Consider the following 27,902-nt stretch of genomic DNA (forward strand, 5'->3'; position numbering starts at 1 on the left):
CCAACTTGGGCTGAGGTCATGATCTTGCGGTTCATGAGTTCGAGTCCTGCATCAGGCTCACTGCTGTCAGCACAGAGACCACTATGGATCCTCAGGGCCCCCTCTCCATCTGCCCCTCCCCTGCTCATGCTCTCTCTCTCCCAAAAAGAAACATTGGGGCACCTGGGTGGCTCAGTCGGTTGAGTGTCTGACTTCAGCTCAGGTCATGGTCTTGCAGTTTGTGAGTTTGAGCCGCACCTTGGGCTCTGTGCTAATAAACAACTGAGAGCCTGGAGCCTACTTCAGATTCTGTGTCTCCCCCCCCCTCTCTCTCTCCCCTTCCCCTGCTCATGCTCTGCCTCTCTCTGTCTCTCAAAAATAAATAAATGTTAAAATAAATAAATAAATAAATAAATAAACAAACGTTAAAAAATTCAAACATGCATTCTCTGAAGGATCAGGTATGCTTATTCCATGTAGCACTGAGAAGAAATAAAAATAGCTAAAATCTTAAGATACAGAATTCAGTTCATGCATGCACTTCATTCCACAAGCATACGCTTGTCTGAAATACAATTCAAGTGCTGGCTTATCCAACAGAGACAGGGTGTAAGTGGGACAGAAAGTAATACAGTGAACCAAATATTTGCCTTTCCATGTTGCAGGGGCATAGCTTCAAAACTATTTCAACTTTTAAAAATAAAAGTGGACTTCAGAGACAGGTAATACACACTGGAAGGTATTTTAAACAGCATTTTTCTTTGCAGAGGCCTCATGTTCCCACGGTCATAAATGTATCGCAGTTGCCCAAGTTTCCACACCCTCATTCTCAACGCTGTTGCTGCTCTAATGATGACCTCAGACACACTGACCTCCTCAAACCTGGCCCGGATGATGGTTATCCAGTGCTTAATGGTGGTGATGGAGTCAGGATGGCACATAGCCAAAACAGCATCTCCCATGCTGGTAGCTTTATTCAGTGCGGCTCTTTTTTCTTCCAGTTTCTTCATGAATTCCTACAGCAGAAAGAAAGACTTCGATTAGCTGTTGGCACTGGCTGAAAACAAAACTCCAGGGATGTGTATGTGACTGTCAGAGTTAAATAAATAAGAACTTCGATTGGTTTATTCACAGCTGGAAGAAATTCACTCATTGGGGCATTAAGAGAGAAGGGACAAAAATGGGAAATGAAGTACTTTCTAACAAGTATTTCAAAGTTCGAGGATAGGGTGACATCTCCTGCTTTACAAAGTACGTTACACAAAAAATACATTCTTCTAGATCTGGATATATTATATTAATGGAGAACAGGACCAAGAGAGACAGTAATAGCACAGACAGAAATAATACTGATTGCAAAAAAATATGTTCTAACAAAGAAGACAAGAAGGTTGTATATTTAAAATAGCATGAACTGTGCCAGGAATTATAGGGATATGTACCAAAAAAGTGCCATGGAAGAGAGAAGGCTCAACAAGAAATGATAACTATTTGGGGTGAGGGGGCCCAAATGTCTAGCAGGAAGGAGTCAGGGAGAGGCTAGAGGTGCTGGGGGCCTGATCACCAGACAGCCTGTGTGAGAAGAGTCCCTTTCAGAGGCTAGTAACAGCTATTCTCTGCCCTGGAGGGGTGAATAAACCTTAAAAGGCTTCGAGAAGCTTTCGAATTACCTTTTGGCAAATGTCTTACACATATACCTGTACTTTACACCATCTGAACTGTAATTCATAGATACATGGGTCACAGAACTCTGAAAGTGTGGTTACAAATGAGCACCTCTGCCTTAAAAAAGGTCACATGCTTCCAAAACCCCATAATGAATGTCAAGCATCTACTAGCACCCAATCCCTCAGTCAGGCTGACAAGGGGCTACAGACACAGTTGACGATCAGTACTACTCATGCCATGTGATCAAGGTGATGATTTGAAAATGTGTTTCCTAACAGTGTCTTGTTTTCCAGGTCTGTGAAGCTGTCACATAGCTCCTACTCTGGTATTTTGCTAAACTAACCTGTTCGTATAGATATCTACTGGATATTAAGGTCCACAAGATCAGAAGGCTGTGTCTTATTCAATTGTGAGTCTTTGTGACTGAATAAATGCTTTTTTTTTCACTTTTATTTACACATTTTTCCTGCTGTGGCATCAAGGCTTGATTAACAATATACTCCATTAACATGACCTACTTTTTAAATACCATGACCTACTTTTAAAAGTATTTTAATTTTCCCCAATATAGATCCACTTAACTGGAAGGAAAACAAAAACTTTATTGGGAAAAAGGTAACAGGTCAGTAACAGGTTGACCTACTGGAAGAGGTCAACAACAGCTATGCTCTTCCAAGGACAGGTGACCTGACCATGTACTTTTACATCACTCCTAACCTAGCAGAGCCAGAGTCCTGCCCAGAATGCTGTCGACTGGACTAGCAACTCCCTGCTTGCATTCTGTGCTCTTCCAACCCTGAGTGCTAAATGGTTAGTGCTCACCTGGGAAAGCTTGCCAGTTTTACAGAGTGGACTATACTGAGAAGCCTCTAGTCCTGGAGCTAAGAATTTAAATACTCTGTTCTACTTTTATTTGGTCGGAGTGTGAAGGAAGGAGATCAGAAAGAATGGATGATGCTACTGCAAATATTACTAAGTACCATTTTTATAAAATTACATGTAATTTTACACTATTTAAAAATATTGGGGTGCCTGGGTGGCTCAACAGGTTAAGCATCCAACTCTATTTCAGCTCAGGTCATGATCTCATGGTTCATGAGTTAGAGCTCCATGCTGGCAGTGGGGAGTCTGCTTAGGACCTGCCCCTGCCCTGCTTGCTCTCAGTCTCTCACTAAAACAAATAAATCAAATAAATAAATAAATAAATAAATAAATAAATAAATAAATAAAATGTTTATAAAGATAATTTGTTGTAAAAAACAAACAAACAAACAAAAAACCCCACAACACTACCTCTGCTCTCAATAGCTGCCTCCTGGTGTTTCTGGGGGTTCCTTGCTGCCGTGAGGGTGGAGATACCACCACGAGGCTCCTTTCTGTAAGGTGTCAGACATGCAGCCTGGGCTCCAAGAGGCTATTCTAAGACCAAAGTATGTTAGTGGAACTCGATGCTGGCTGATGGTCAGCCAAGAGTAATATAAGAGATTTTCAAAACATTGAATTGAATCAAAAATTCACAATAAATTTGCTGTAATTTTCCTACTCTTATATTCTGCTTCAAATTTAAATGGTTTATGTAGCATTTCATTCTTCCAGATAATGTTAGACAAGCTCGCATCACTTTTGTTAATGACAAGGCAAGATTTCATTGCTATAGGTTAGGCAATCCATCAGTAATCACTGTAAGCAGTCTCCACAAACGATGGAATCCATGTGACACCAGAACTCATGATGTATTTCCAACTTGACCATGAAAGATAAGCTTATTCTGTGGTGTTAAACAGAACTTTTAAATGGAAATGTTGACATCAATACTGCATTGAGTGTTAGCACTGCAAATTCCTAATTCTTTAAAGTCAAGGGTTAAAAAAACAAACAAACAAACAAAAAACATGTGTTCACATGTATCTGGACCACTCTCTTAAGGGTTTTGCTATTTCTATGCACTGTTACAAAATACAGGATGACCTGAAAACTCCGTGGCCAGATTTTTACTTTGGTTAACTATTTAATAGTGCATCTACTTACAGAATTCATTTTTAATTTATAATTTATACTAAAGGCTACTTCTCAAAAGAATTTAAGTGGATCTCAATTAAAACCAGAATTGACAGAGATTTAAAAATAAAATTTGAACAAGTTATTAAGTTACCTGTCTTACTTACAAAGGTCAAAATTATTGACTTACAATTCTAATGCATTATAAATAAATTTATAAATGCCAAACGCTCATTACGGAAGTTTCGTCTTTGAAATGCACATACAAGTGCAATGAAATCGGCCAGTTTTGGTCAGAAGCCAAATAACTCCCTAGAAAATTCCCTGATTTTAGAATAACCACCCTCTTCATAAAGAAACCATGAAAAGATAGCTATACATATGTAGGGGCATGGGAACATACCTATGTAAGCCAGGAGGACACAGGTAAATTCTCAACTGTACCAATATCTTTAATTACTTCTCAGGGAGGGAAATATTCATGCATTTGATATTTATGATCCTGGGTCTACTTGATTTTCTCATTTAGTTTTACTTAGCATCTATATAACTCACTTTATGCTGATCAATGAGAGTCCGAAGAGCATCCTCATCATCTGGGAGAGCGCCATGGAAACGAAGGGTTTGCTCCGCCTCGGCCAGCCACTCCAGGAGGGCATGCACCACCGAGTGAAATTCCTCTGCCTAATAGTTCACACACACACACACACACACACACACACACACACACACCGCAAATAAGATCCCCAAATACGCTTGTTAGTATAGATTTCTCTTCTCAGTGAAAAAAAGTCTTAAACTGATTAATGATATGCATTATTCCCATTAAAAAGATAAAGATATATGGTGCTACTACATTTTACAAATGTAATACCTCTAATATATCACAGAGGCCTATATGAAGATTAATTCACCATCTGAACAATCTGATTTTAGATACAGGGTAGCCCATTGCACATTCAAGCTGAAAAATTAATAGAGCAGCACTTTTATGTAAAGATGAGGCAACTTCCTCTGTGAGTAATTTAAATTCTTGTCAGGAAGACCAAGGCAAGGATGTTCTAAGAATCTCCTTCTCATGACTGTCCCAGTTAAGAAAAGGGGGAACGGAACAGTTCCTCACAAGAGCAGTTCTCGTTGAGGCTTCGAAACCTTTCTCACTATGTCCAGATGCAATTTGCATGACATTTACCTGACGCAGAGCTGCTTCCAATCGGGTCTGCTTTGATATAGAAAGTGCACACACAGTCTCCCAGCGTGTGCTTAGTTCCTGCATCTGGACCTTGACCCAGGAGGAGTCGTCTCGGCTGCCCTCTATGAGCTCTCGTGCCGAGCGCTTCAGGGCCTGCACGCTGCTGGTCCTCTTCCCCAGTTCTTTCTGGAAAGCCTAAAAGACCATGTTTTTAGAAAAATTAATTTTTAATTATAAAATCAAGCCAGTAAAAGACCCTGCTTGGAATATACATACACATGACATCATGTACCAATCTCTAAGACCTACAGCTTAATGACACACACTTTTCACAGAATCTTTAGAAGCTGAGTCGTGGCACACTGCTCCCACCAGAGCACTGTTAAGAACACGGTCTTGTATAAATCTGTTCAATCTTGTAACATTCTCCTGAGTGAACAAACCCGATTTTTTTTAATGACACATTGGATTTAAATAATGGCAGCTATTCTTTATTTCAGTTTACACAAAAGAATCAAATTCTTTTTTTTCTACGATTCTTTAGTATGGCATCCCAGCTCCTCTCAAATCATTACTCTAAATGCCTAGAATGTGCTGGCTACCTCATTACTCTTAGTTAATAAACATATCTAACAGACTAACAAATAACTAAGCAGTCCTGGGCTGTCACATGGGGGTTTTGGAGGTAATGGCAGGGAATCGTACAGGGACTTGCCATGCAGTCTTCTTCTCTGTAGCATGGCTTCAACTTTCACAGTATCCTGAGAGCTAACCTAGAATGTCAAACTTTAGAGGCTTAAATCTTTGTCATTTTGGAAGAAAAGCTTCCCCCCACCCCTTGCCTAATTTTGATGAACTCTGAGGTGCCAGGAGTTGAACTGGCTTCCTTTGACCACAGACGTAATCCAAGAAATGAGCCCAGGGTACTTCGTTTCTGGTCCAAAATTCTGTATATGCAGCTAGATCTTTCAAGTAACTAATGTTATGTATAGAATAAAATTAACTTATTTTTCTAAAAAATGGTCACAAATGAATATCACTAATCACATTTTATAATTTTGGCTATATCCATGAGTTTCTATTCTGACAATCAAATCATTCATAAAAAGGAGTCCATCTGAAACAAACCACACATAGTGTGATGAATTCTTTGCTTGATTTCACTCTGATAGTGTTCAATGAGATGTGCCTGCAGATAGATAGACAGACACACAGAGACACACATCCATACACAGGCATAGGAAATACAGTGTCTATACAATCTGTTTGTGATAGGACGAGTCCAATAGTTCTGAGAAGACTTTCCAATGTACTTTGTATACTTAAGCCTGAGCCTTCCAATTGCATTACTAATGCTGAATGATTAACTCATTCTTGATGACCTTTAATATATAAAAAAACCTGGCAAGTGCCGAAGGGAGTAAATGTTTAGACAGTGAGTTTATACAAATGGCATTTATGTAAAAAGTAACATTACACTATTCATTACTCATTGAATGAATGCCAGGGCATAAAAAAGTTTATATTAATCATGCACAAAACATTTGTTTCAATACAGGCAAGTAACAAAACTTAAAATTTTTGATTTCTGTATGCCTGATCCCTGTCCTTCATTTACTCTTTGATTTTTTGATAATATTCAAATGTAACACTCTTTTATAGATATAATGAGATAACAGAACCAGAAGAGGGGAAATAAATATGCTGAAAGGACCAACCATTTAAAAAGGAATAGGTAAGATCAAAACACGATAGCCAGGGAAATATAAAGAAAACATTTTAAAAGGAAATGTATTTCCTGAACTCAAAAATAATGAAGAGAAAGAAACACAACACGGATTCACATACAGTGCTGTATGATACCTGTATATAAAGTCTACTCTGATACCACCACTCCACGTTAGTACTGTGCCCGCGAGGTTGTTTTCAAGGTTCTTTAGGTTGTAATACAACATTTTACCATAATTTAGGACCTTACACTCCGTATCAGCTGGATGTCTTGTACATTCCTTTTTACCGGCACAAAAATTTTGAATACCCTTCAGGAGGTTGCAAGAAACCGCTTTTCTGAAGTAATAATCAAGTCCCTCACAGCATATACTGATATCTCATCAATTGCTGCAGTTAAAGGGGCAAGTTTAAAACAGTTTTTAAAAACAAAAAAGCAGCCTGTCTTGACCCCCAGAGATCATGTTACAAATCCATATGCTTATGCAATGACCAAGTTCCGGGTAAATGAATGAAGAATTTTAAATTATATTCCACAATTCTTTCCATGAATAATGAAAGACTGTAAAACATTCTTGGAACATGAAGCACCAGAGAATAAAATCATTTTCTAAGTTCTAAAAGGTTTTAGATTTGGAAGTTGAAAAAAGAAAAAAAAAGTATCTCACTGATAAAGTACCTTTTCTGACTCACTTTTAAAGTTGGCTTCCTGATTCTGCTCATATGTACACATATATCATTATCAAAGACTGGTATGTAGTATGATATGCAGTCTCTAGTTTTTAAAAGGCTGAGTTAAGGGGTTACATTTTCTTCTATACTCATGACAATCAAATGAGATAAATAAAATGTCCCAGATAATGATACCTTGTGATTATCGATCAGATTCATCACTAAATCAATGTCTCCATGGACAGGCTGGTCTTCTGCCAGCTGGGGTTCAACTCTATACAGCCAATCAATGAGGGCCTGCAAGGCATCGGTGAATTGTCCAGAAAATAACAGGGCTTCCTCCAGTTTGTTTTGTCTGAGGAAGAAGGTGGAAAAATCAATGAGAGCAACAAAAAAGCCACCCTACATATCTGAAAATCTAAAATCCATTTATGAAGGTTGAGAGTACTCAAAGAAAAAATGATATATTGGTACTCACTGCTGTTTCTTTGCTTTCCTTAGAAAATAACAAAACTTTTCTCAAATTTTCTTTTTTATTCCTTAAATGCATAGCATGTGTTCTCAGAAAATTCCCTCATCATCACCTCTAGAAATCAATAGCCCTTTGGTTTCTTCGTAAAAAAATATGCCTTAAAATTTTTTAATATATTGTTTCAATGTTTATTTATTTATTTTGAGAGAGAACATGCATGAATGGAGAGGGCCAGAGAAAGAGGGAGAGAAAGAATCCCAAGCAGGCTCCATGCTGCCAGCACAGAGCCCAATGCAGGGCTTGAACACACAAACCATGAGATCATGACCTGAGCCAAAATCGAGAGTCAGATGTTGAACTGACTAAGCCTTCTAGGCACCCCTAAATTTTTTTTTTATATTTTAAATTATCATACAGTAAACTTAACTTTTCTGGGTATACAGTTCTATGAATTTTAACACATGTATAGACTCATGTAACTATCATCATGATCAAGAAACTGAACATTTTCATCATCCCTCAATCTGCCAAATGTTGTCTATAGTCCTAGCCTGCCCCATCTTCATCCCCTTGTATTCACGTATCTCTCTGCCATGAAGTCATTTATATGACTTAGTAAAAAAGCAGATAACCTTTTGATATTGAAGGTTTTAAATATTTTTTTTTAATGTTTATTTATTTATTTTGAGAAAGAAGGAGAGCACGAGTAGGCAGGGGAGAAAGAGAATCCCAAACAGGCTCTACGCTGTCAATGCAGAGCTGGACCAGAGGCTCGATCTAGTGAACCATGAGATCATGACCTGAGCTGAAATCAAGAGTCAGGCACTTAACCGACTGAGTCACCCAGGTGCCCCAGGTTTTAAAGCTTTTTAAAACCCAACCCCAAAATTTCTATATTCCTTCCATATATTCTTTAGAATATATTTTAATTTCCTTTTCTAATATAATTTTATTATTAGAATATAATATTCCATTCAATCTTGATACTGACAGAAGTAATTAGACTAAGGATCTATGAAATATTTGAAAACATTTCTAAGATATTTGAATCCTTCTACTACTACATATTTCAACTGGTTCAAGTGTAATGAGAAAGAAGACTGGGAAGGGGTAGATGGAAGTTGGAAGCGAACACTGGGGTCAGATTGGTAGGACCTTGCACGACACATTAAGGAGCCTGTGTTTTGGCTCACACTCAAGGTATAGTAAGTTCCTAAAAGGTATGAGGAAGGGAAATGATAAGATCAAACTTATTTTTTAAAGAGACCACCCCAGTGGTTACATGGAAATTAGCTTATGGAAAACAACAGCAAGTCAGGTATCAGATATTATGCTTAGAGAATGATACCACTTTTGAGTGAACTGAGGAGTTAAAAAATAAGTAAAAATGAACAACAAAGCCTTCTCCGTGCAGATACTGTGTAAGTGGGGCATTAGAGAGAAGAAACAACTTCTTAAAGGAGGTATTTAGGTTCCTAGAAAGTTCCCACAAAGCATCACTACTGTATGTTTGAAAGAAGCCGACAAGGTAACCAAACTGCCTTAAAGAACATTTTACCTTTCCACAGATTTTCCACAGATGGTATCCCATTTGTCTCTGAGTTCACTCAGCATGTCATCCAGTTTCAGGTTGTCATCAGCCAGGGAGGTTTTCTCCTTCAGAGAACGTCCCGTTCTGTTGGTGGTGTCATAGACAGAATGCTTGGCTCCGAGTGATTTCTGAAACTCCTATATATTTAACAGGAAAACAATGTGCATTTTCTACTTAGGACTATTAAATAGGTAACAGACATCACAAAAGGCATCCCTAATAAAAGGAATCTAAACAGAGGAAGACATCATCCAACAGGTCAGATGGTGTAGTGCTGCTGGCTACACAGGAACACACCAGGGTGGAAAAGAATCCTTATATTTTCAAACTGAAGAACTTATTTTTCCCAGAAGCCTACTATTATGAAGAAAGTGATTTCAAAGCACAACAAATCTTGAATCTTTCATAGCTATAAACCACAAATAGTATACTAGTTATAATAAAATGGAATTGCTAATCTGCTATTGAGAAACCCAAGATTTTGGAGAGGAAAAAGTAGTTAACACTCAATGAGTAACTAAATAAAGGTCTATGTGGACACAGAGTGACTCATAATGTGTAAATTTACTACAGGTTTTGTTTTTGTTTGTGGGTTTTTGGTTTTTTTGTTTTGTTTTGTTTTGGTCAACCAGATCTGCTGTCACACATTTTGGATGTTTACAATGATGATACGTATAATTTCATCTGTGAGCCAGGGTGAGGGGCAAATAAGAACCACATCTCAAGATTCCTATGTTCTGACCTACTGCCCCTTCAATTCACACCCCTTGGCAAGCTTATACCCCTCCTCCCCACCACTATGATGCCCTACGAACGTCTCTCAAGATCTACAGATTACTTTTCCAGTATTAAATAGCTATATTGCTAATGTGACATCTATACTTTCCTATCTTTTACATTATTAATCTGCATGTTTGTGTATGAAAATTTCTATGTGTGGGAAAGATGGATTATATAATCTGTCTACACAACTCAATTAAAAGCTTTTCTAAAGTAAGGACACTGTCTTTGCAGGCCTCTCTCATTATCATCTTACATTTTGTGTGTGTTTGTAAGTGTGTAATAGCAAGAATGAGACCACTGCTATTGCGTATACAATCTCAGAGATGGGAAGGAAGGAAGGTCAACTTAATGGGCATCTTACAAGCTCATAATATATTATGGAAACACTAACACAGTGATTCTAACTCCTGGTAGCACATTAGAATCACCTTAGAGAGTAAAATGCTATGCAAATGTATAACTTTCTAAAATAATCTTGGTTATCATTACCTAATGCATTTTTATTGCCTTTAAAACCCAGACACTTTAGGTGTCTTAATATGACTAAGATATTTACTTGGTCTTATAATAGGAGGCCACTACATCCAGGATTTTTTTTTAGCAATAAACACTATTACAATACCACACTATTTCTAAAGTTTGCTTTCTGTAATTATTATTTTTTCTTGTTATTCTAAATAGAATATTAGTTTTAGAATCATGGCATTGACAAATTTTCCTCAAAAGAAGATACATAAAAAAATGTTACAGCTGAATACAGGATAGATGAACACTCTTTAAAGACAGAAAAATAGCCAAAAGAGGAAAGAAAAGACTTATTTTAAAATTGGCTTCATGTGCCTTGTACCCTTATCTCAGACAGATGCTGACTTTGGTAACAAGTCACACCAGGAAAAAGAGAGGATCTAGAAGGGTTCCTCACGTATTCTTATTTCTAGGATTCTCCAACTTAAACACACAACATACTTTCCTAAGACTCCATGACATGATATCTATGTTCAAGTTCAAACAGGCAGTGTATTTTGAGAAGGAGGCTCTCGTTTCTCCATCAGGGGAAGGAAGGAAGGTGCTGCTCCCCCTCACTGTGCTCTCAGTACTGAACATGGTGGCAGCTCACAGGTAGAGGGTGCCAGCAGAATGAGCCACTCACACGCCCTCATCTAGTCAAAGAACAGCTTCTTTCTGTCATCCTAGGATCGTGACCTCCTGAGGTGACTTAACAACCAGCATGGAAGCTATCAATCGGTATATGATGGCTAGAATTTTCTGATGATGATAAACCTTACATCACCCCATTTTTTCCAGCTTTCAAAAAACTATCATGTGTCAAGATGATAGTTAGATAGATAGTTAGATGATAGAAAGATAGATAGATAGATAGATAGATGCTTAAAACTTTATAGTTTTTGCAGGAACCACTCTCCTTTTACCTACTGCACTCACCCTGAAGGCTGATGATCACTTTATAACCAGAATGACAGACCCAAATTCAAAAGAGTTGAGAAAGATGGGGTGGGGGGGATGTTCTTTGAATGCAATGTAGTAGGAATATAAAAGGTAGAAAATATAAAATAATATGTTTCTGCATCTTCTAGTCTACATAAGGAGGCCACTGACTCTATGTCTTTGAGGGTAAGGATAGAATTTCATATACCACATATACATAACAAAACACCAGTTTGTGCAGAGGCAACCAATTTTCCCCACATAACTGTTTGAAAGAATCTATATGGCAAAATTTATATTACTTTTTGCTATAAAATTATCTTCTGCATAGCATTTGGTCTATGAACAAAATTACAAGACAAGACAGATAAGTGAAAAATTGAGATGCCAACACTTGACCCCCTCTCAATCTTTTAAGTTCTAGATTGTAGAACACCGCCAGCTTTAATTTTGTATATTTTTTGTTAACAGTAATCCTAGAATGATGGTGGGATGGTCAGCAGAGAGTAAAGAAAGTAAATACTATTGCTACTTGACCAATGTGATGGGCAGCTGGTTTTAAATTTAACAGAGGTCCACAGAGGACACCTTTTTTTTTTTTTTCTAGTGATGAATAAATACACAACCAAGTAAGGATTTAAAAGGTGATCTTGAGATACAGAATGACATATATGCTATTCCTAATTATAGACCCACCTTATGCTGTGCAAGCTGTGTTTTTATCTTGTCTGGATCATTGGCAATTTCCAGTTCAGAATCCAAAGACTTCTCTGACTCCTCTAGCCACTCCATAAGTTTACTCCAAGCTTCATGGAACTGTAAAAGAAATACACATCTCAATCCAGAGAATTTCCTGGTATGCTCCCTATATTTTTAAAATAGAAATTAATAGGGGCGCCTGCGTGGCTCAGTCAGTTGGGCGGCTACTACAGCTCAGGTCATGATCTCGCGGTCTGTCAGTTCGAGCCCCGCGTCGGGCCCTGTGCTGACAGCTCAGAGCCTGGAGTCTGCTTCAGATTCTGTGTCTCCCTCTCTCTGCTCCTTCCCTGCTTGCTCTCTCTCTGTCTCTCTCTCTCTCAAAAATAATAAACATTAAAGAAATAAAATAAATAAAATAGGAATTAGTATTAATGAAAATGTTTAAAATACTTAATTCAAATTTCCCCTAAAAAAGAAGAAAGTAGTAGCTTTATTGGATTCGCCATGTCTTACTAACTCTTGGCTTCTGTGGTCGGGGCCCCCACGGTTACTTTGTTGTAACTCAATGAAACATATAAACTTTAACAAAAATAGAAATGAGCCTAGAAACAGGGAACACCAGGGAGAATTTCCCTCCCTTTCCTTCTGCTTAGCAATTAACGTAAACTCTCAAGAGAATTTGATTTGCCCACTGCTGTCGCCGACAGATCTAGGTTTACTTCTAAGGTGTTTAATTCCCATGTTAAGGAACAGGAACAAAAAGGGAAAGACAAAGGATAAAGTTAATAAGCTCGCCTTAAAAAGTAAAAGAATAACAACAATAGAAGTCCATAACATTCCTATTTAATACAAAAGGCATTCAGTATCTTTACTGCTACTACCAAAATCCTCAACTTAACGCCTGGGCCTCACTTACTGGTTTTATATGTAAGAGCACCCACAGCACTTGAATTCTAACAAAATAGAATTCTCTTTGGCCTCCATGATTTTGCAATATTCTGGTGCTATGTATACTTGGCTTCAGCCACAGTCTCTTTTCTGTTTATCACAGAGAACTAGCGGGTACTATTTTTGGATCCCAAATTGTGAAATTGGTTATAAATTATTTCTCATAATAAACTTAAGTGAACGGATACATAACAAAAACAGAAGTAATCAAAATAAAATCTGCTTTATATCAAAGCACACTAATAAAGAAATAGCAAGAAGACATTTAACAATCAGCACAATAAGAGCACGGGATCACAAAGCTGGCAGCACCCGCTGAGATCACCTCATCACAAACCTGCTCTCCTGACCCCTCCTTCCCACAACTCCAATCAATTTAAATACAAAAATAAAGAGGCCAGAAGAGGTATATAAACCGCCAAAGTCAGAGAACTATGATCAACATCTGAGCCCCAAACTAAGAAAGTAGGATAGTGAGAAATAAAGAAATAGTCACAGTGTTTGGTGGTCTTACCACAATTAATATAGGCTATAACAGATGGTAAGTTTAATGATACAAACGCACAAGTTCTAAGACTGGTCCTGCTTTAAAAACTATTTTTAAGCCACATAAATACAAGAAATGCCATACTTTTGTACCTAAAAGCAGTAGAAAATTCTTACAGATTAAGCCAAATGAGAAAATAAAATTGGCAACATGGAGAAAGGAAAAAGACTTCTATAGATTAGATGTTCATAACTCAAGAAATGCCCATACTACCGAGGACACTGCTCGGTGCAGAGAAGAATGTCAGGCTTATCATTAATACTGTCTCATAAAAACAAGAAGAGACCGATTCTATTCCACAGTCTCACTGATAACATTGAACACATCATACATCCCACTCAAAAAAAGAAATAATATGGCATGTAATCCTACAACAATGCAATTTGTCATTTCTAAGCTTTTAACAAATTTATGCTGAGAGCATTAATCACAGAAACATTTGACTCCCAGACATCTTTTACATCACCCAACTGAGCCTGGATCCCCAGAAGAATGGAGTCCAATACCAATTACAGAAACATGGAACTGAATGGGGCAGAAAGACTCATTATAAAATTCAGCCTCAACGTTACACAGAGTTTCTAGTAAAATTCAAAGATAGTTGCCAAACAAGGTGGGCACATCTCTCTCCCAGAGTAGAGACACACATAATTCTACTTCTTTTTTGTGTTTAGCCTAAGAATGGCATATTAATAGTAGGTGAAGAGAGTTAGGGGAGTTCCTTGTGAGACCCGTGAGATTCTCTAGATGAAAAGAAAAAGGAAAAAAGAAGCCTTAAAAGGTTCAAACAATTCATTTAAAAGCAGGGTGGACAGCAATAGCACTGCTAGGAATTTGCCCCAGGGATACAGGAGTACTGATGCATAGGGGCACTTGTACCCCAATGTTTATAGCAGCACTCTCAACAATAGCCAAATTATGGAAAGAGCCTACATGTCCATCAACTGATGAATGGATAAAGAAATTGCGGTTTATATGCACAATGGAGTACTATGTGGCAATGAGAAAGAATGAAATATGGCCCTCTGTAGCAACGTGGATGGAACTGGAGAGTGTTATGCTAAGTGACATAAGCCATACAGAGAAAGACAGATACCATATGGTTTCACTCTTATGTGGATCCTGAGAAACGTAACAGAAACCCATGGGGGAGGGGAAGGAAAAAAAAAAGAGGTTAGAGTGGAAGAGAGCCAAAGCATAAGAGACTCTTAAAAACTGAGAACAAACTGAGGGTTGATCGGGGGTGGGAGGGAGGGGAGGGTGGGTGATGGGTATTGAGGAGGGCACCTTTTGGGATGAGCACTGGGTGTTGTATGGAAACCAATTTGACAATAAACTTCATATATTGAAAAAAATAAAAAATAAAAAAATAAAAAAATAAAAGCAGGGTGGAACTGTATCAAAATACCAGAGAAGAAATGAGAGCTTGTCAACAAGCGTAAAGATTCAGAAAGGTGAGGAGTACTGAGCAGCTTAGACACAGAATCAGCCCTTTCAGGAAGCTGTCCGGTGGGCTGGTGTCTGTCTCTCAGCCCTCAGAGTTTGTGGACAAAGTCTGGCTTAGGACTAAACACAAGGTAGCAATATACTAAAGTCTGATGACTTACTCCAGCTATGAGAGTGGAGATTGCAAGCACAAAGGAAAAAAACAAATAAACCCAGTAACAAAAAACTTGAGCCTCTTTTTGGATCTTAGTAACAGTGGGTCTATGAAGCCAAGCTATAATCAGTCTTTTCAAGATTAGTCCCCAGGACCAGAAGGTGCTAGGGCAAAACATGATGTTATCATTGAAACTTAGGCCCTTTTCGGATATAAACACCTTGGCCCTGTGCCATGATTGTTACAACCAATACAGCCTACGATAAAAGTACTTGAATGTCATCATATATATTTCAATACCTAGAACTGATTTATTGACTAGTTTAGAAAGGTTTACCTGCTTGGCTCTTTTCCTTGCATCATCCAAAGATCTCCCTCTTTCTACTAACCGCTGAACCACTTTTTCCCACCGACTTTGTACACTGATCAGTAGATTCTTAATTAGGACAACGTCTTGTTTCTGACTGAAATACTTCAGGTGGGTCCCAGTTTTGTCCAGCTCTATTATCTGCTCACGGTGAGAATTTACTTCATTGGCGAAGACCTTTCCCAAAAAGAAGGGTGGAATTAGAAACACATGAAAAACTGTTCTGTTTTATAAGTGCTTCTGGTGTCATAAGCTGAAACCATTTTAAAGGACAAAATAAAGTTTCTAAACTACCAAATTCATACTTCTGACATGAAAACAGTCTGTGGTCTAAAAAGGTCTAAAATAAGAATACTATCCATCTGAGTTACACCATACCTTGTGTTCATCGATTTGAAACAAGACTGTGTCCAAGATAAGACTTGGCCGAGAAGCTACATTTAGGGTCTGTTCAGCCTGGGTTAGCCAGTTGATGAAGTCTTGGAGGGAATTATGGAACTCCATTGCCAAGTTGAGGGCCTCTTCCAGTTTAGTCTGCAAAGGCAGATCATTTAGTATTTGATGATAGTTAAGTGTCTTCCCCCCAGTTTAACCACTCTCTGGCAGATTTCCTTCCCATCCATGCTTTCTTTATACCTAATCTGTATTTCTGTATTACCTAAACAGTTTATGGGTGTAATGGGCCTTCACTAAAATAATGGCAAACCAAACCCCTTTTAGTATAGTGAGAAGATCTCACTGCAGCTAAAAATAATCTGATATACACTAAAATTGTGATTTGAGGTCAATGAACCACAGAATGCAATTACTAAACAGATGTCTTTTATATCTTTATATAAAAAGAAAACTTGACATTCACATGATTAATCTGGAGGGTCAAAATGATGTGAAATATATATACATTATGGTCTGTCAGTGAGGGAATACAATCTAGTATTCCTCACCTATCATTATTCTTACAGCATTAAACAGTGATATTTTTAATCCCTTTTCATGGACTTTTGTCATGGAAGTGCTTATTATATACACAATCATCTCACTCTCTTGACCTCCCTCTTTCCCTTCCCACTATATACATAAGTAAGTGTGATTAGAATTATTTAACAATCCAGAATTCGAGTGGTTCACAAATTTAAAAATACACCTAGAAACACTTGATCTATGATCTGTGTTGGAACAGACTGCTTTAACTCTACCCTCCTGTGTGAAAGAGAATATTATTTTCAATTGACCCCGTGAAACCTCCAAATGTATACAAAGAAAATTTAAACATGGGGTCATTAAAAGTTCCACTGCTAATTCTACTCAGAGATTAAGTAAATCTCATGAAATAAAACATTCATTCTATTACATTAATTAAAGCACATACTTTCCTTTCATTGAGTTTGGTTTCCACCGATTCCCATTTTTCTTTCAAGTTATTTATGTCTTGGTCAATTGTCTCTGCAGATTTGGGGCATCTTGCAAGCATCTGCTGGCCTTTCTGCATCAGACTTTTGTATGTTTCTTCTTTAACATCAAAGGCAGCACAGATTTCCTACATTGAGATATCCCCCCAAGTTAAATTATTTTTAAGAGAATAAAATCTAAGAGTTCCTTTCCCAGGTCATCAATCCCAAGCCCCTCATCATATAGTCACCTTTATCTAACATACAGAATAACTGTGACACATTCAAATATTTCACTATATTAAAACAACACCTAAGCCTGTAGACATATCCGTCTGCCAGAAATCTCAGAAATGGTGCTATCATTATCAATTCAGTCCAGCATGGTAAAGTTGGTAAGTAACTTTCATGTTATCAAGAAAGGTTTCACTGTGCAGTAACCAATCAGCTCGGTGACCCCGAGCAAGTGATTAACTTCTCTGAGCCTTGTTTTCCTTCTCTGTAACATGGGCTTTCTAAGTCTCACCTCAGACTATGACAGTGGCTATAATAATTTTTGGGATAGTTTATTTGTGTGGTCAGAAGGCACACAACGAATAGAAAGTGAAGGCTCAATACAGTAAGATATTTTAAGTTGATTGTTCGGACTTTGGAATCACAAAAGACAAATTCGGGATACTATGAATATTACTCTCATTTATAACATCTTTAAAGCTTTCAACTGGAATGCAATGTGTTTCTTCTACAGAGAATACAAAAAAATTATGAAAACAAATTCAGAATTTAATATCAAAACAAGAGTTACATTCTTGTAAAAACTTAAGACCAGTTCTCCACAACACCTGTATGATGGTTACTTCCTATCCAAATCCCCAAATTCAAAATTATTTACAACCAAGTGTGGTTTCAATAAGCTCTCACAACAACATTGGACATCTGATAAAGAATACAGGTTTGGATGTATAATGGCCCATTTCTTTTGCCCAATCCCCAAGCATATCTACTCTTATTTCTCAAGATACTAATTGTCAGCATTTGAATATTAAAAAAAACTTTCTGATGCAAATTCGCAAGTATAAAAGAGGATTAGTTTTCAAAATATGAAACAGACTGTTTTATCTTAAAACTTCTAAACCTGAATTATAATGTAAATGAATAGGAAATGCCAATAAATCAGTCTAAATTCAATTTGTCAGTCTCCATTTCTGTGAAAGAAAGCCAGAGTCTCAAGTTTCATTATCTTTTCCTCTTTTAAGAGTGGACAGTGCCACAGAATCTGGGTGGGAACAGCCCATAGGAACAATGTTCCCACTGGACAATGAACTAAACAGAAGCCACCCCTTGTTCACAGCTCGTATAGGTGTGAAGTTGAAGATACAGCCCTATCACCATTAAAACAAACAAACAGGGGTGCCTGGGTGGTTCAGTCGGTTAAGCCTCTGACTCCTGTTTTTGGCTCAGGTCATGATCTCAAAGTCTCCAAGTTTGAGCCCCACCGTGAGGCTCTGCACTGAGGGTGCAAAGCCAGCTTGAGATTCTGTCTCCCTCTCTCTCTGCCCCTCCCCCATTCTCTCTCTCTCTCTCTCTCTCTCTCTCTCTCTCTCTCCCTCTCTCTCTCACACACACTCTCTCTCTCTCTCTGTCTCTCTCACTCAAAATAAATAAACTTAAGAAAGTAAAACAAATAAACAAGTCACTCTTGAACAGAACAAGAATATATTTTCCAGCCTTCCATGAAACTAGACGGGAGTATCATGCTCATAGCAATAATTTTTAAGTCAATTCTGACGGCTTTCAGGATTTTTCTCTTCACTGAAGGTACAACAGTTTATAATTTACACAACGTTTTATTACTATCCATACAAGTTCATCATTTTATGGGGCAAATTAGCTTCTAAAAAATACCTAGACTTCTAGGTACTTCTGGCACACTCATCTCTGAAATAAAGAATAAGTTCTGACTTGAAAAATTTAATCAATAAATGGTGTTTCTAGCACTTACACATAAAGATTTCTGCTGTAAAACTGTATATCCTTTAAACTTTCTCCCACAATTTATTGGTCACCAGGACCCACACAAAATGGTCAGTGTCTTTCTTATTCTGAGACTAGAGCTGTAGGAAATAATATACTTACCAGGTGGGCATTAAGCTGCTCCCTGGCTGTTTCCGGTAACCCCCCCAGAGGTTTGGAGGCTAACAGATGACGCTCCGTGTCCGTCAGCCACTGCTGCAAATCCTCAATCTCACCATGGAACCCTTTGGCCTGGAGTGATACAGAATTTTAAGTCTGGGCCATAAACACATTGTCACTTTTAAGGAGAAAACAATGTCTGAAGGAGCCCGGCCTGCTAAGCCTCTCTCTGCGTTCTTAACAACAGGCAGGTGCAAGTGGATTTGCCTTGCCTTTCTTCATGGTGAGAGCTCTGGCGGATAAGACTATTACACTAAGAGCCAGAGGGCTGCCTTCTCATCTGCTGTGTTCTTTATCCCACTTATTTTTACTCCTCTCCTACGGTACACAAATTAAACAGGGTCTGCAAACCAACGAAAGAATTCCATACTATTTTGGTCTGGAAGGCCATGAAAGGCTGAGAATCTACTCTCTTATTCACCTGGCGCAAGGCACCATCCAGCTGCTGCTTCCTTTGTTCTGTTTTTTCCAAAACATTTTGCCATCGTTGATTTAGAATCTCTAGCTTGTTCTGAAGGTTGCTTGCTTCTTCTCCTGCACTTGATGCAATTAGATCATTTCCTGCTTTGTTAACGGCTTCCACTGTGGACTGATGGGCTAGTACATCATTTTGAAGCACCTGAAAATATGAAGAGAACACTATGTTTGCTAGCTCATAACATGTTAACAGTGCTTTTAATGCAACTGTTTTATTTGCTGAAGATAGAACATTTGGAAACAAAACCATCGTCTACAGAAAGTTTTAATACTAAAAAAGTGTTCAAATGGTGGACTTCTTTTCCCTTAACTTTGCAGCTTTCCTGGATATACCTTTAGTCTACCTTGAAATGATTATCAAAGAACATTTTGCTAGTTCTTCCCATTAGAATAACCTTATATTGAGGACATTAAGTATCTAGAGATTATAATTAAAAGGTTATGAAAGTTTTCATTTGATTCGAAATCATTTTGACTGAACTTAATTTTCATGTCTTAAGTAAACAACTTGAAAAATATTTTGATTTCTATATATCCATTTTCAAATACAAAATTATTACATTCTTAGATAATGCCATGCTTTACAATTAACACTCTAAGAGGAAAAAAAAATTACCACAGACTATTCTTCAAGCTTCTCTCATTGTAAAGATGCTACAATTAACTGCTAAGTAGACAGGAATCTTAGGATGCCCTGACAGTAGAGGAAAAGAGATTTCACTGGACAGCAAGAATACTCAAGCCCAGCAATCAAAAGTGTAGCTGTTCCTTTACGAGAAAATGCACATTTGAAGTGTCCACTACAGATTCCAATAAATAACACCTTCCTTATGTACAGTGAAAATATCAGAATAGACCAATAATGCTTAAATGTGCTAACGTGGGACAAGAATGTTAAGTGCAAAAAGCAACCACAAGGCTAAAAAAACCCTGAAATTACACTGAAAAGAATTGCACTTCAAAGAACAAACTGAGCTGGGGCACCTATTTGGGGTGGCTCAGTCAGTTAAGCGTCCGACTTCAGCTCAGGTCATGATGTCGCAGCTTACGGGTTCGAGCCCCTCTTCGGGCTTTGTGCTGGCAGCTCAGAGCCTAGAGCCTGCTTTGGATTCTGTGTCTCCCTCTCTCTGCCTTTTCCCCAGCTCACACTCTGTCTGTCTGTCTCTCTTTCTCAAAAATAAATAAACATTAGAAAAAATTTTAAAAAAAGAACAAATAGAGGTTAGGAATAGTTTCAAGAAAACCGCAGTTATGTTTAAGAGAAGAAACCTTCCTCTCATGTTAGTAAGGGCCAATGGTAATCTTTCCCTAGATTCACTGACTCAGGGTTAACAACAGGAGAGAAAAGAAACATCATGTATCATCCTACATAAGGCATCCCACATCTGGAGGGAAATCCAGAACAGGGGGATTTTTAGTGAAGAGCACTAATCATCTGTGGTAACTGTTTTTCTGACGATATGCACTCATTCTCTGAGGCACCTGTTAAGGAAGTTAAAGGCTATAAAATCAACTGAGGAAACATTCCCTCCCTTCCTCCAGCAACTGTGCTAGTGATTTTAAGCCCTTTAACTTGTGACCTTTGAAAAATGGAAGAAGAAGGGAGGACATATCCCTAACTGCTCAAAGGTAGATAAACAGAAATAAAAGATCCCTACCTCATGCCCGGCCAAAATAACTGGATTGTGGTGTCTCACTGTCCCACCTCTACTGGACTCTACAAAAATTCCTGTCACTGATGTATGCTGCATTTAAGGACAACTGCTAAGTTGGAATAAACATATTTTTTTTATGCAGAGTCAGTCTGACCAGTCATTACTATTCTTAGAAAGGTATAAAATAGACATTAAATAATAAAAAATATTGATACAAAATAGGTCCTAACTGCTGGGCAGTTAGATATGGCTGGGCAATGATCATAAATAAGACAGAACCAGGTAAGAGAGGGAGAGAAATTTAAATTAGGGTACGGTTACTGTGGGGAAAAGTATGAAAGAAGGAAAACTACAGCAAGAATACTAAAAAACTCTTTATCATGATAGTAAAGTGCCAAAAACTCACCTTTCATTTTAAAATGATAAAAATTATTAAACATTTTCTCTTTGATAATCAAGGAAAACTTATTTAAGGTCAGAATTTACGACACAACCTTAGGTAAGATGCCTTATTAATGTGAATGCTCAAGTACTATGAAAGACTGGACTGTCAGGATAAACTTGACCAAGCATCACCTTTTATTCATTAAGCCTACTGACTTAAGAGATAGGGAATTTTCTTTCCATCTGAAAAAAAAAAAATCATTTATCTCACTTCTCCTGGCCAAGTCAATGGCTTTGGTCATTTGCACAAAGATTCTAACAACTGGGTTTCAGGATTTGTTTCTAGTCAAATGAACTTTATCGTAATAAACTAGAATTCTGCTCTCAACCCCCCCCCCACAAGTTCTGCTCTGATGACCTACCTAGGCTGGATATCATCTAAGCCTTGAAGATGCCTCCGGCTATCAGTTTGGGGCCCACTGTGTTAAGCTCCATGCTTTCCTCCTCCCTAAACCCTCCAGGTTGTACAGAGATAGGGTATTTTCTATTAAGAATTGTCAACCAAGGGCCACAAAGATGACAACAATGGGCACCTGGGTGGCTGAGTCGGTTGAGCATCTGACTCTTGATTTCAGCTCAGATCACGATCTCACTGTCTGTGGGTTGGAGCCCCGCATCGGCCTCTGCACTGACAGTGTGGAGCCTACTTAGGATTCTCTCTCTCCTTCTCTCTCTGCCCCTCCCCTGCTCTCTCTCTGGCTCTCTCTCAAAAATAGTCTAAAATATAAAAAAAAAAAAAAAAAAAAAAAACCTTAAAAAAAAAAAGAATTGTCAATCAAGTATCACAAAGATGACAACATAAAGTTGTTGGGTATGTACCTCAAGATATAATTAAAATTTTTAATTTAATTTAATTTTTAATTTAAAGCTCTCCATCATGTTCAGGACATATAAAAACCCTTTAAACATAATAAATATTGTTTAAAACTAATTCAGAAAGAAAAGGACTAAGACACGGAAAGCCAATGAGAAGTCAGGGAGACACGGAGACTGAAGAACAAACCTCCACAGAGTGAGAGATGCACAGGCAAGCAGAAAGATGTTAGACATGCCAAACACACAGCAGGTGACACTCACATGGCGCTAAGGGCGACCAGAGGAAAAACATACACACAGCCTGCAGCGGAACAACATTTTGAGCCTATGACTTTGTTAGGGTATCCCCAACCACTTTTAAAACTAGGCTATGTCAATCCAGTGACAGGGATAATCAGGGATTTAAACCAATATCTGCCACGCAGCCTGGAAATTTAGCCAGAAGTTTCCCATCCTTGCCGTTCTGGATAACCGCCCTGAACAATGAGGAAAAAAAAATTGTTTATAATCTTTTAAAAAGTGTGTTTTAAGGAGTTTAGCCTTCAGTTACAAATGTCAAATATGAACCTGAGCTATCACCATCAACTTGAAAAATACATAAAGAGGAAACATACCAAAACAAAACTCTGATGACATTAGAAACACATAGAGAAGAAACACGACACGCAATCACAGCTACATACATGGTGCTTGGCGAGTTCAATTTCAATGGCCTTAGGGTCTCCTCCCACAGGCTTCTGTTCACTCAGCAGGCCCTCAGTGTGTGTCAGCCAGGCAAGCAGCTCATCCAGGGCATGCTGGAACTGGCCCAGTGCTAACAGAGCACCTTCTAGCTTATGCTACAGAAACAGTGGAGAGGAAGAAAATCCATATGAATTCGATATCATGAATGACATACATTTATAAAAATAACAAGAGCAAAAAAGAAAAATCAATTGTTGCACACTGTGTAATTCTGTAAGCATATCCAATGAAGCCCAATTATATCCTACATTTTACGTTTGACATTCCTTGTGGTTAAAAATGGCATGTCGAGAAGCAGGAAGAGGTCTAATAAAATAAGAATTTACGTAGGGGCTTCAAAAGTTTATGTGCTTAATCACCTATTTTACTTTTTTAATAATGATTTTACCTGAACTTCTCTAACTTCCTAACAAAAGTATTGATGTTTACCTGTCTGTTGATAATTCTTTCATCCAGACTATCCCATATCAATTTCAGCTCCATCAATGGGTCTTGAACAGTGTGTTTGTCGCTCTCTTCTGTTACTTTCTTCAGCAAAAGCTCTGCTTGATGATTTAGTCTCTCCATTTCTATCTGTTGTTGGTAGGCCTCTGATTTGAATTGCTATTTTTTAAAAAAGGAGATATACAAGGAAAATGTGTTCTAAATCAAAACTTTAAACAATAAAAATTCTATGGATTCAATATTTATTCTAATTCATATTTACTATGGCCAGGGAGATGAAGAGGAATAAAATCTAACACAAAAGAATTACAAATAAAAAAAAAGATGAGAGAAATATACTTTCTTTATTCAATGTTTTATAAATGCTGGAAAGATATTTCTATTTATAATTTTGACATCTCACTTTTGTTCTCTATAGTACAAATTTAAGATATTTCCAGGTTAACCTTATTCCAATGCCTATTATATTCAATAAATATACACTGACACTGACCTATATGAACCCCCCCCAAAAAAATCTCTAAGAAACCCAGATTAATATTTATTTCCTGCTCAAAAACAGTGCATCCACTGAACATTTTATGTTTTCTGTAGCTGTGCTGTGTTCGTTGATATTCAGTTATTCCTATGCCTAACTGTTGACTCAGAATAACATTATTTTTCTCCCAGTGCTCACTAACATGTATTTAATGATCTTGGCTTTGGCAACCAACACAGGTTAGCAAATGGTTGCTTGTAGTAGGAAACTGTCCTTCACAAAATATTTATTTTTTATTTGTAACAGTAAATCATTAAGTAGTACATTATTAATGACTAAATAGTCCCTTAATTTTTTCAAACATGAAAATAATAATTAAAAAATAATAACTAAGGTATCATGAACACTTTCTTTGTTCTAACAAACTTATAAAGAAAATAATTTTATTCTCAATTCAAGCTAAGGACACAAAAGTGAGACCAGTTAGAGAACTGTCCCGAGGTCCTTTGGCTAAGTAAGTGAATGCACTGGGATGTAATCTCAAAACAACCTAATCTCAGAGACAGCACTCGTAAGCAGCCTGCTGCATGAAAACTACTGAGATATACGCAAATATAAAAAAAAAAAAAATGTACACATGTAAATGTACAAAAAGTATATCATGTGCTTACTACATGACCACATAAAGGTAAAGAAAATAAAACAAAATCTAATAATGGCAACGGTAATAATTTCTAAATGAAATATTCTATATCACACATAGAGATGAAAATGCTATAATTTTAAAGCCAGATAATAAATGTATATAAACATCTAGTAGAGTTCATTGAAAATGGCATGATGTCTCTTTGGATGGGGACTTGAAATTAGGAAGGAAACAGCTGATCCCACTTGGATAAATGATCATCAGCACAGAGGAATTCAAAGAGGAAACAGTCCAGCCACTTACACAGCTGGAGATCAAGAACCACGAAAGTAAAAATTACAGAGAAAAGCAGATAGAAAACAATAAACATTTTTACAAAACAAACATTTTGGGAAACACTATTATACCAAGGATGTTTCTTCAGCCTGTTAGACTGAATGGATTACTCTGACCCACTGAAAAAAACAAAAATGTTATATGTGTATCGAGGACAATGATACACCATTGAATAATGAAGTTATAAAAATCCTTACAGTATGAGCTACATGTGTATAAAGTATACACCCACACCCTCCCACCCCCTTCCCCTCTTCAGTGTGCTCCCAGCATAAGGATTTCTGAAAGGCTATAGATCAAATCTTAAAAGAAGTTGTATGTAACATTTTTGGGTAGCTTTTAAAAAGCCACCTTTCTGGTTATCATTTTATGACTTTTCTATAATGAATAGGTATTGATTTAATAAGAAGAAAACTAGTATTTTGTATCATTTAATGAGAACTTATATGCTGCTTATTATGTAATTATGCTATATTAAACCAGTTTCACAATCAAAATGTTAATACTTTAGCTATGTAAAATAAATTTGTGTCAAGAGTCCCATGAATAAAGAACATAAAAATACAATCTCTGATAAATTAATGAACCACACGCATACCTTTAGCTCTTCAATCTGCTGCTTGACAGTTTCAAGATCTGTTCCAATTGGTGACATTGAAGCTAATTTACCACCTGCAATATCTACCCAGTCAAATATTGCCTGAAAAACACATTAGCCCATGAGTTATTAGCACATCTGAAATTGCTATAACATCCCAAGTGCTACAGAAAAGTACAATCATAAATCTATACAGATATTATGGAATGAGCCTATTGTACAAATTAAGATGGTTCACCTAAATAAGTAAAAGAAACAATATGATGAAAAAGTTGTCCCAAATATGCAATAGATAGAACCTTCAATTCTGCATCCAACTTTGCAAAGGAAATTCTTTTCTGAATGGAATCTTAGAATATTAACAACTTTCAAAAAAGTGCATCTGAAAAAGTTTTATAAATTCAATCACATGAAATAGACATAAGAAAGCATAGAGAATTCTAAGAGGAAGATTATGTAAATATATTGAAAGAAAAAGATTTCAAAGCCATCTGTTTTTTCTAATAAAGCAAGAAGTTTATTGTTTAGCACTTGAGTAAAATATTTGGCCCAGCTAAAGCCTTACACATTATTTAGATTAGCATAAAAATCCTGCACATACCACAATTAATATTATGACCATGATTCTGAATTACAACATAAGACTACAGAATCTATTTTCCTGTTCTTTTTATGTAATATAAACATTTTAGGAAGGCACAACTCACATTTCTTTCAGATACTGAATGCACAAAATTATTCTGGACTTTAATGAAGTTGCCAGACCATATAGTAGGAGGAAGAATCTTGGAAACTATCTGTTATTTTCATTTATCATTAATAAACCCAATAACTTAAGCAGTAACCTGTGAAATTATATTTAATGAGAACTTATAAGCTGCTTATTATGTAATTATGCTATATTAAACCAGTTTCACAATCAAAATGTTAATACTTCAGTTATGTAAAATAAATTTGTGTCAAGAGTCGCATGAATAAAGAACATAAAAATACAATCTCTGATAAATTAATGAACCCCACGCATACCTTTAGCTCTTCAATTAATAAAAACATATACATATATTTTTACTTTACAGTCAAACCCTGAAATGCCTAGAGCTTCTGGACCTTTCAACATCTCGTTCTAGCCAATCTTAGCTATTTAGTAAATCAAGTGGCCCTTCATTCTCGCAGATGATGCTCCTAACCTATAATGGGCCTTGTCTGTCTAGCAGGGGTAATGAGAGAGTAAAAGTTAAGGTGCCCCAGGGCACCTGGGTAGCTTGGCTGGTTAAGCCTCCCTCTTGATTTCATGCTCAGGTCATGATCTCATGGTTCGCGGATTTGTGCCCCACATCAGGCTCTGCAATGACGGCATGGAGCCTGCTTGGGATTCTCTGTGTCCCTTTCTCTCTCCGCCCTCCCCCCACTTGCATTCTCCCTCCCTCTCTCTCTGTCTCTCAAAAACAAATAAACAAACATTAAAATTTTAAAAAAAGGAAAGTCATAGCGCCTAGCCAGTGACCTCTGTGGCTAATGGCTCCTGAAGGCAAAAGGCTGCAAATGGTGGCAGTGCCATCTGCAGCCACAGAAGAGGGCACAACTCAGTCATTTATTAATAATACATACAAATCATGACCTGCTCCCACAAACTGAGGGCTGGAGCCTGATTAGTTAGTTCCTGGCCACTGAAACCTAACCAATCATTTAACTCTTCGGTTAAAAAGTGGGGGAAGGAGGAAAGTTATATAAGATATTATTTGTGGTGAATTTTTTCATATATTTCCAAAGTTCAAAACACTTTCAACTGGCATGAAGCCTGGCTTCTGATATTTACTTTTACAAATATAGAAATGGAATGGCATAATAAAAAGGAAAAGATGTTCTCATCTGAGCTTTAAAAATAATATTCACTTGGTGTTATGGAAATACTCAGAAGGGCTTTTTCCATACGGTAGGAGGGTTGACAGATTCAACACTGGCCAGCCTGTTAGGAAATGGAATAAAGCTGAAG

At 37.4% G+C, this 27,902-nt stretch overlaps 1 protein-coding gene across 22 annotated transcripts in view; it reads right to left on the bottom strand.

Annotated features, from left to right (window-relative positions):
- DST (dystonin) overlaps positions 1 to 27,902 on the bottom strand; it is a 493,789-nt gene that overhangs the window by 19,498 nt on the left and 446,389 nt on the right. For all 22 annotated transcript variants that reach the window (XM_049652833.1, XM_049652831.1, XM_049652828.1 and 19 more), the window contains 14 exons: positions 25,910 to 26,011; positions 23,837 to 24,010; positions 23,347 to 23,502; positions 19,693 to 19,890; positions 19,215 to 19,343; positions 17,060 to 17,227; positions 16,069 to 16,224; positions 15,661 to 15,867; positions 12,226 to 12,345; positions 9,268 to 9,437; positions 7,433 to 7,592; positions 4,838 to 5,032; positions 4,201 to 4,329; positions 852 to 995 (listed from right to left, as the gene is read on the bottom strand). In XM_049652833.1, the coding sequence (XP_049508790.1) occupies positions 852 to 995; positions 4,201 to 4,329; positions 4,838 to 5,032; positions 7,433 to 7,592; positions 9,268 to 9,437; positions 12,226 to 12,345; positions 15,661 to 15,867; positions 16,069 to 16,224; positions 17,060 to 17,227; positions 19,215 to 19,343; positions 19,693 to 19,890; positions 23,347 to 23,502; positions 23,837 to 24,010; positions 25,910 to 26,011 (2,208 nt within the window). The remainder of the gene's footprint in view (positions 1 to 851; positions 996 to 4,200; positions 4,330 to 4,837; positions 5,033 to 7,432; positions 7,593 to 9,267; positions 9,438 to 12,225; positions 12,346 to 15,660; positions 15,868 to 16,068; positions 16,225 to 17,059; positions 17,228 to 19,214; positions 19,344 to 19,692; positions 19,891 to 23,346; positions 23,503 to 23,836; positions 24,011 to 25,909; positions 26,012 to 27,902) is intronic.

This window comes from Panthera uncia (assembly GCF_023721935.1).
Source record: "Panthera uncia isolate 11264 chromosome B2 unlocalized genomic scaffold, Puncia_PCG_1.0 HiC_scaffold_24, whole genome shotgun sequence".
In the NCBI taxonomy this organism is placed as follows: Eukaryota; Metazoa; Chordata; class Mammalia; order Carnivora; family Felidae; genus Panthera; species Panthera uncia.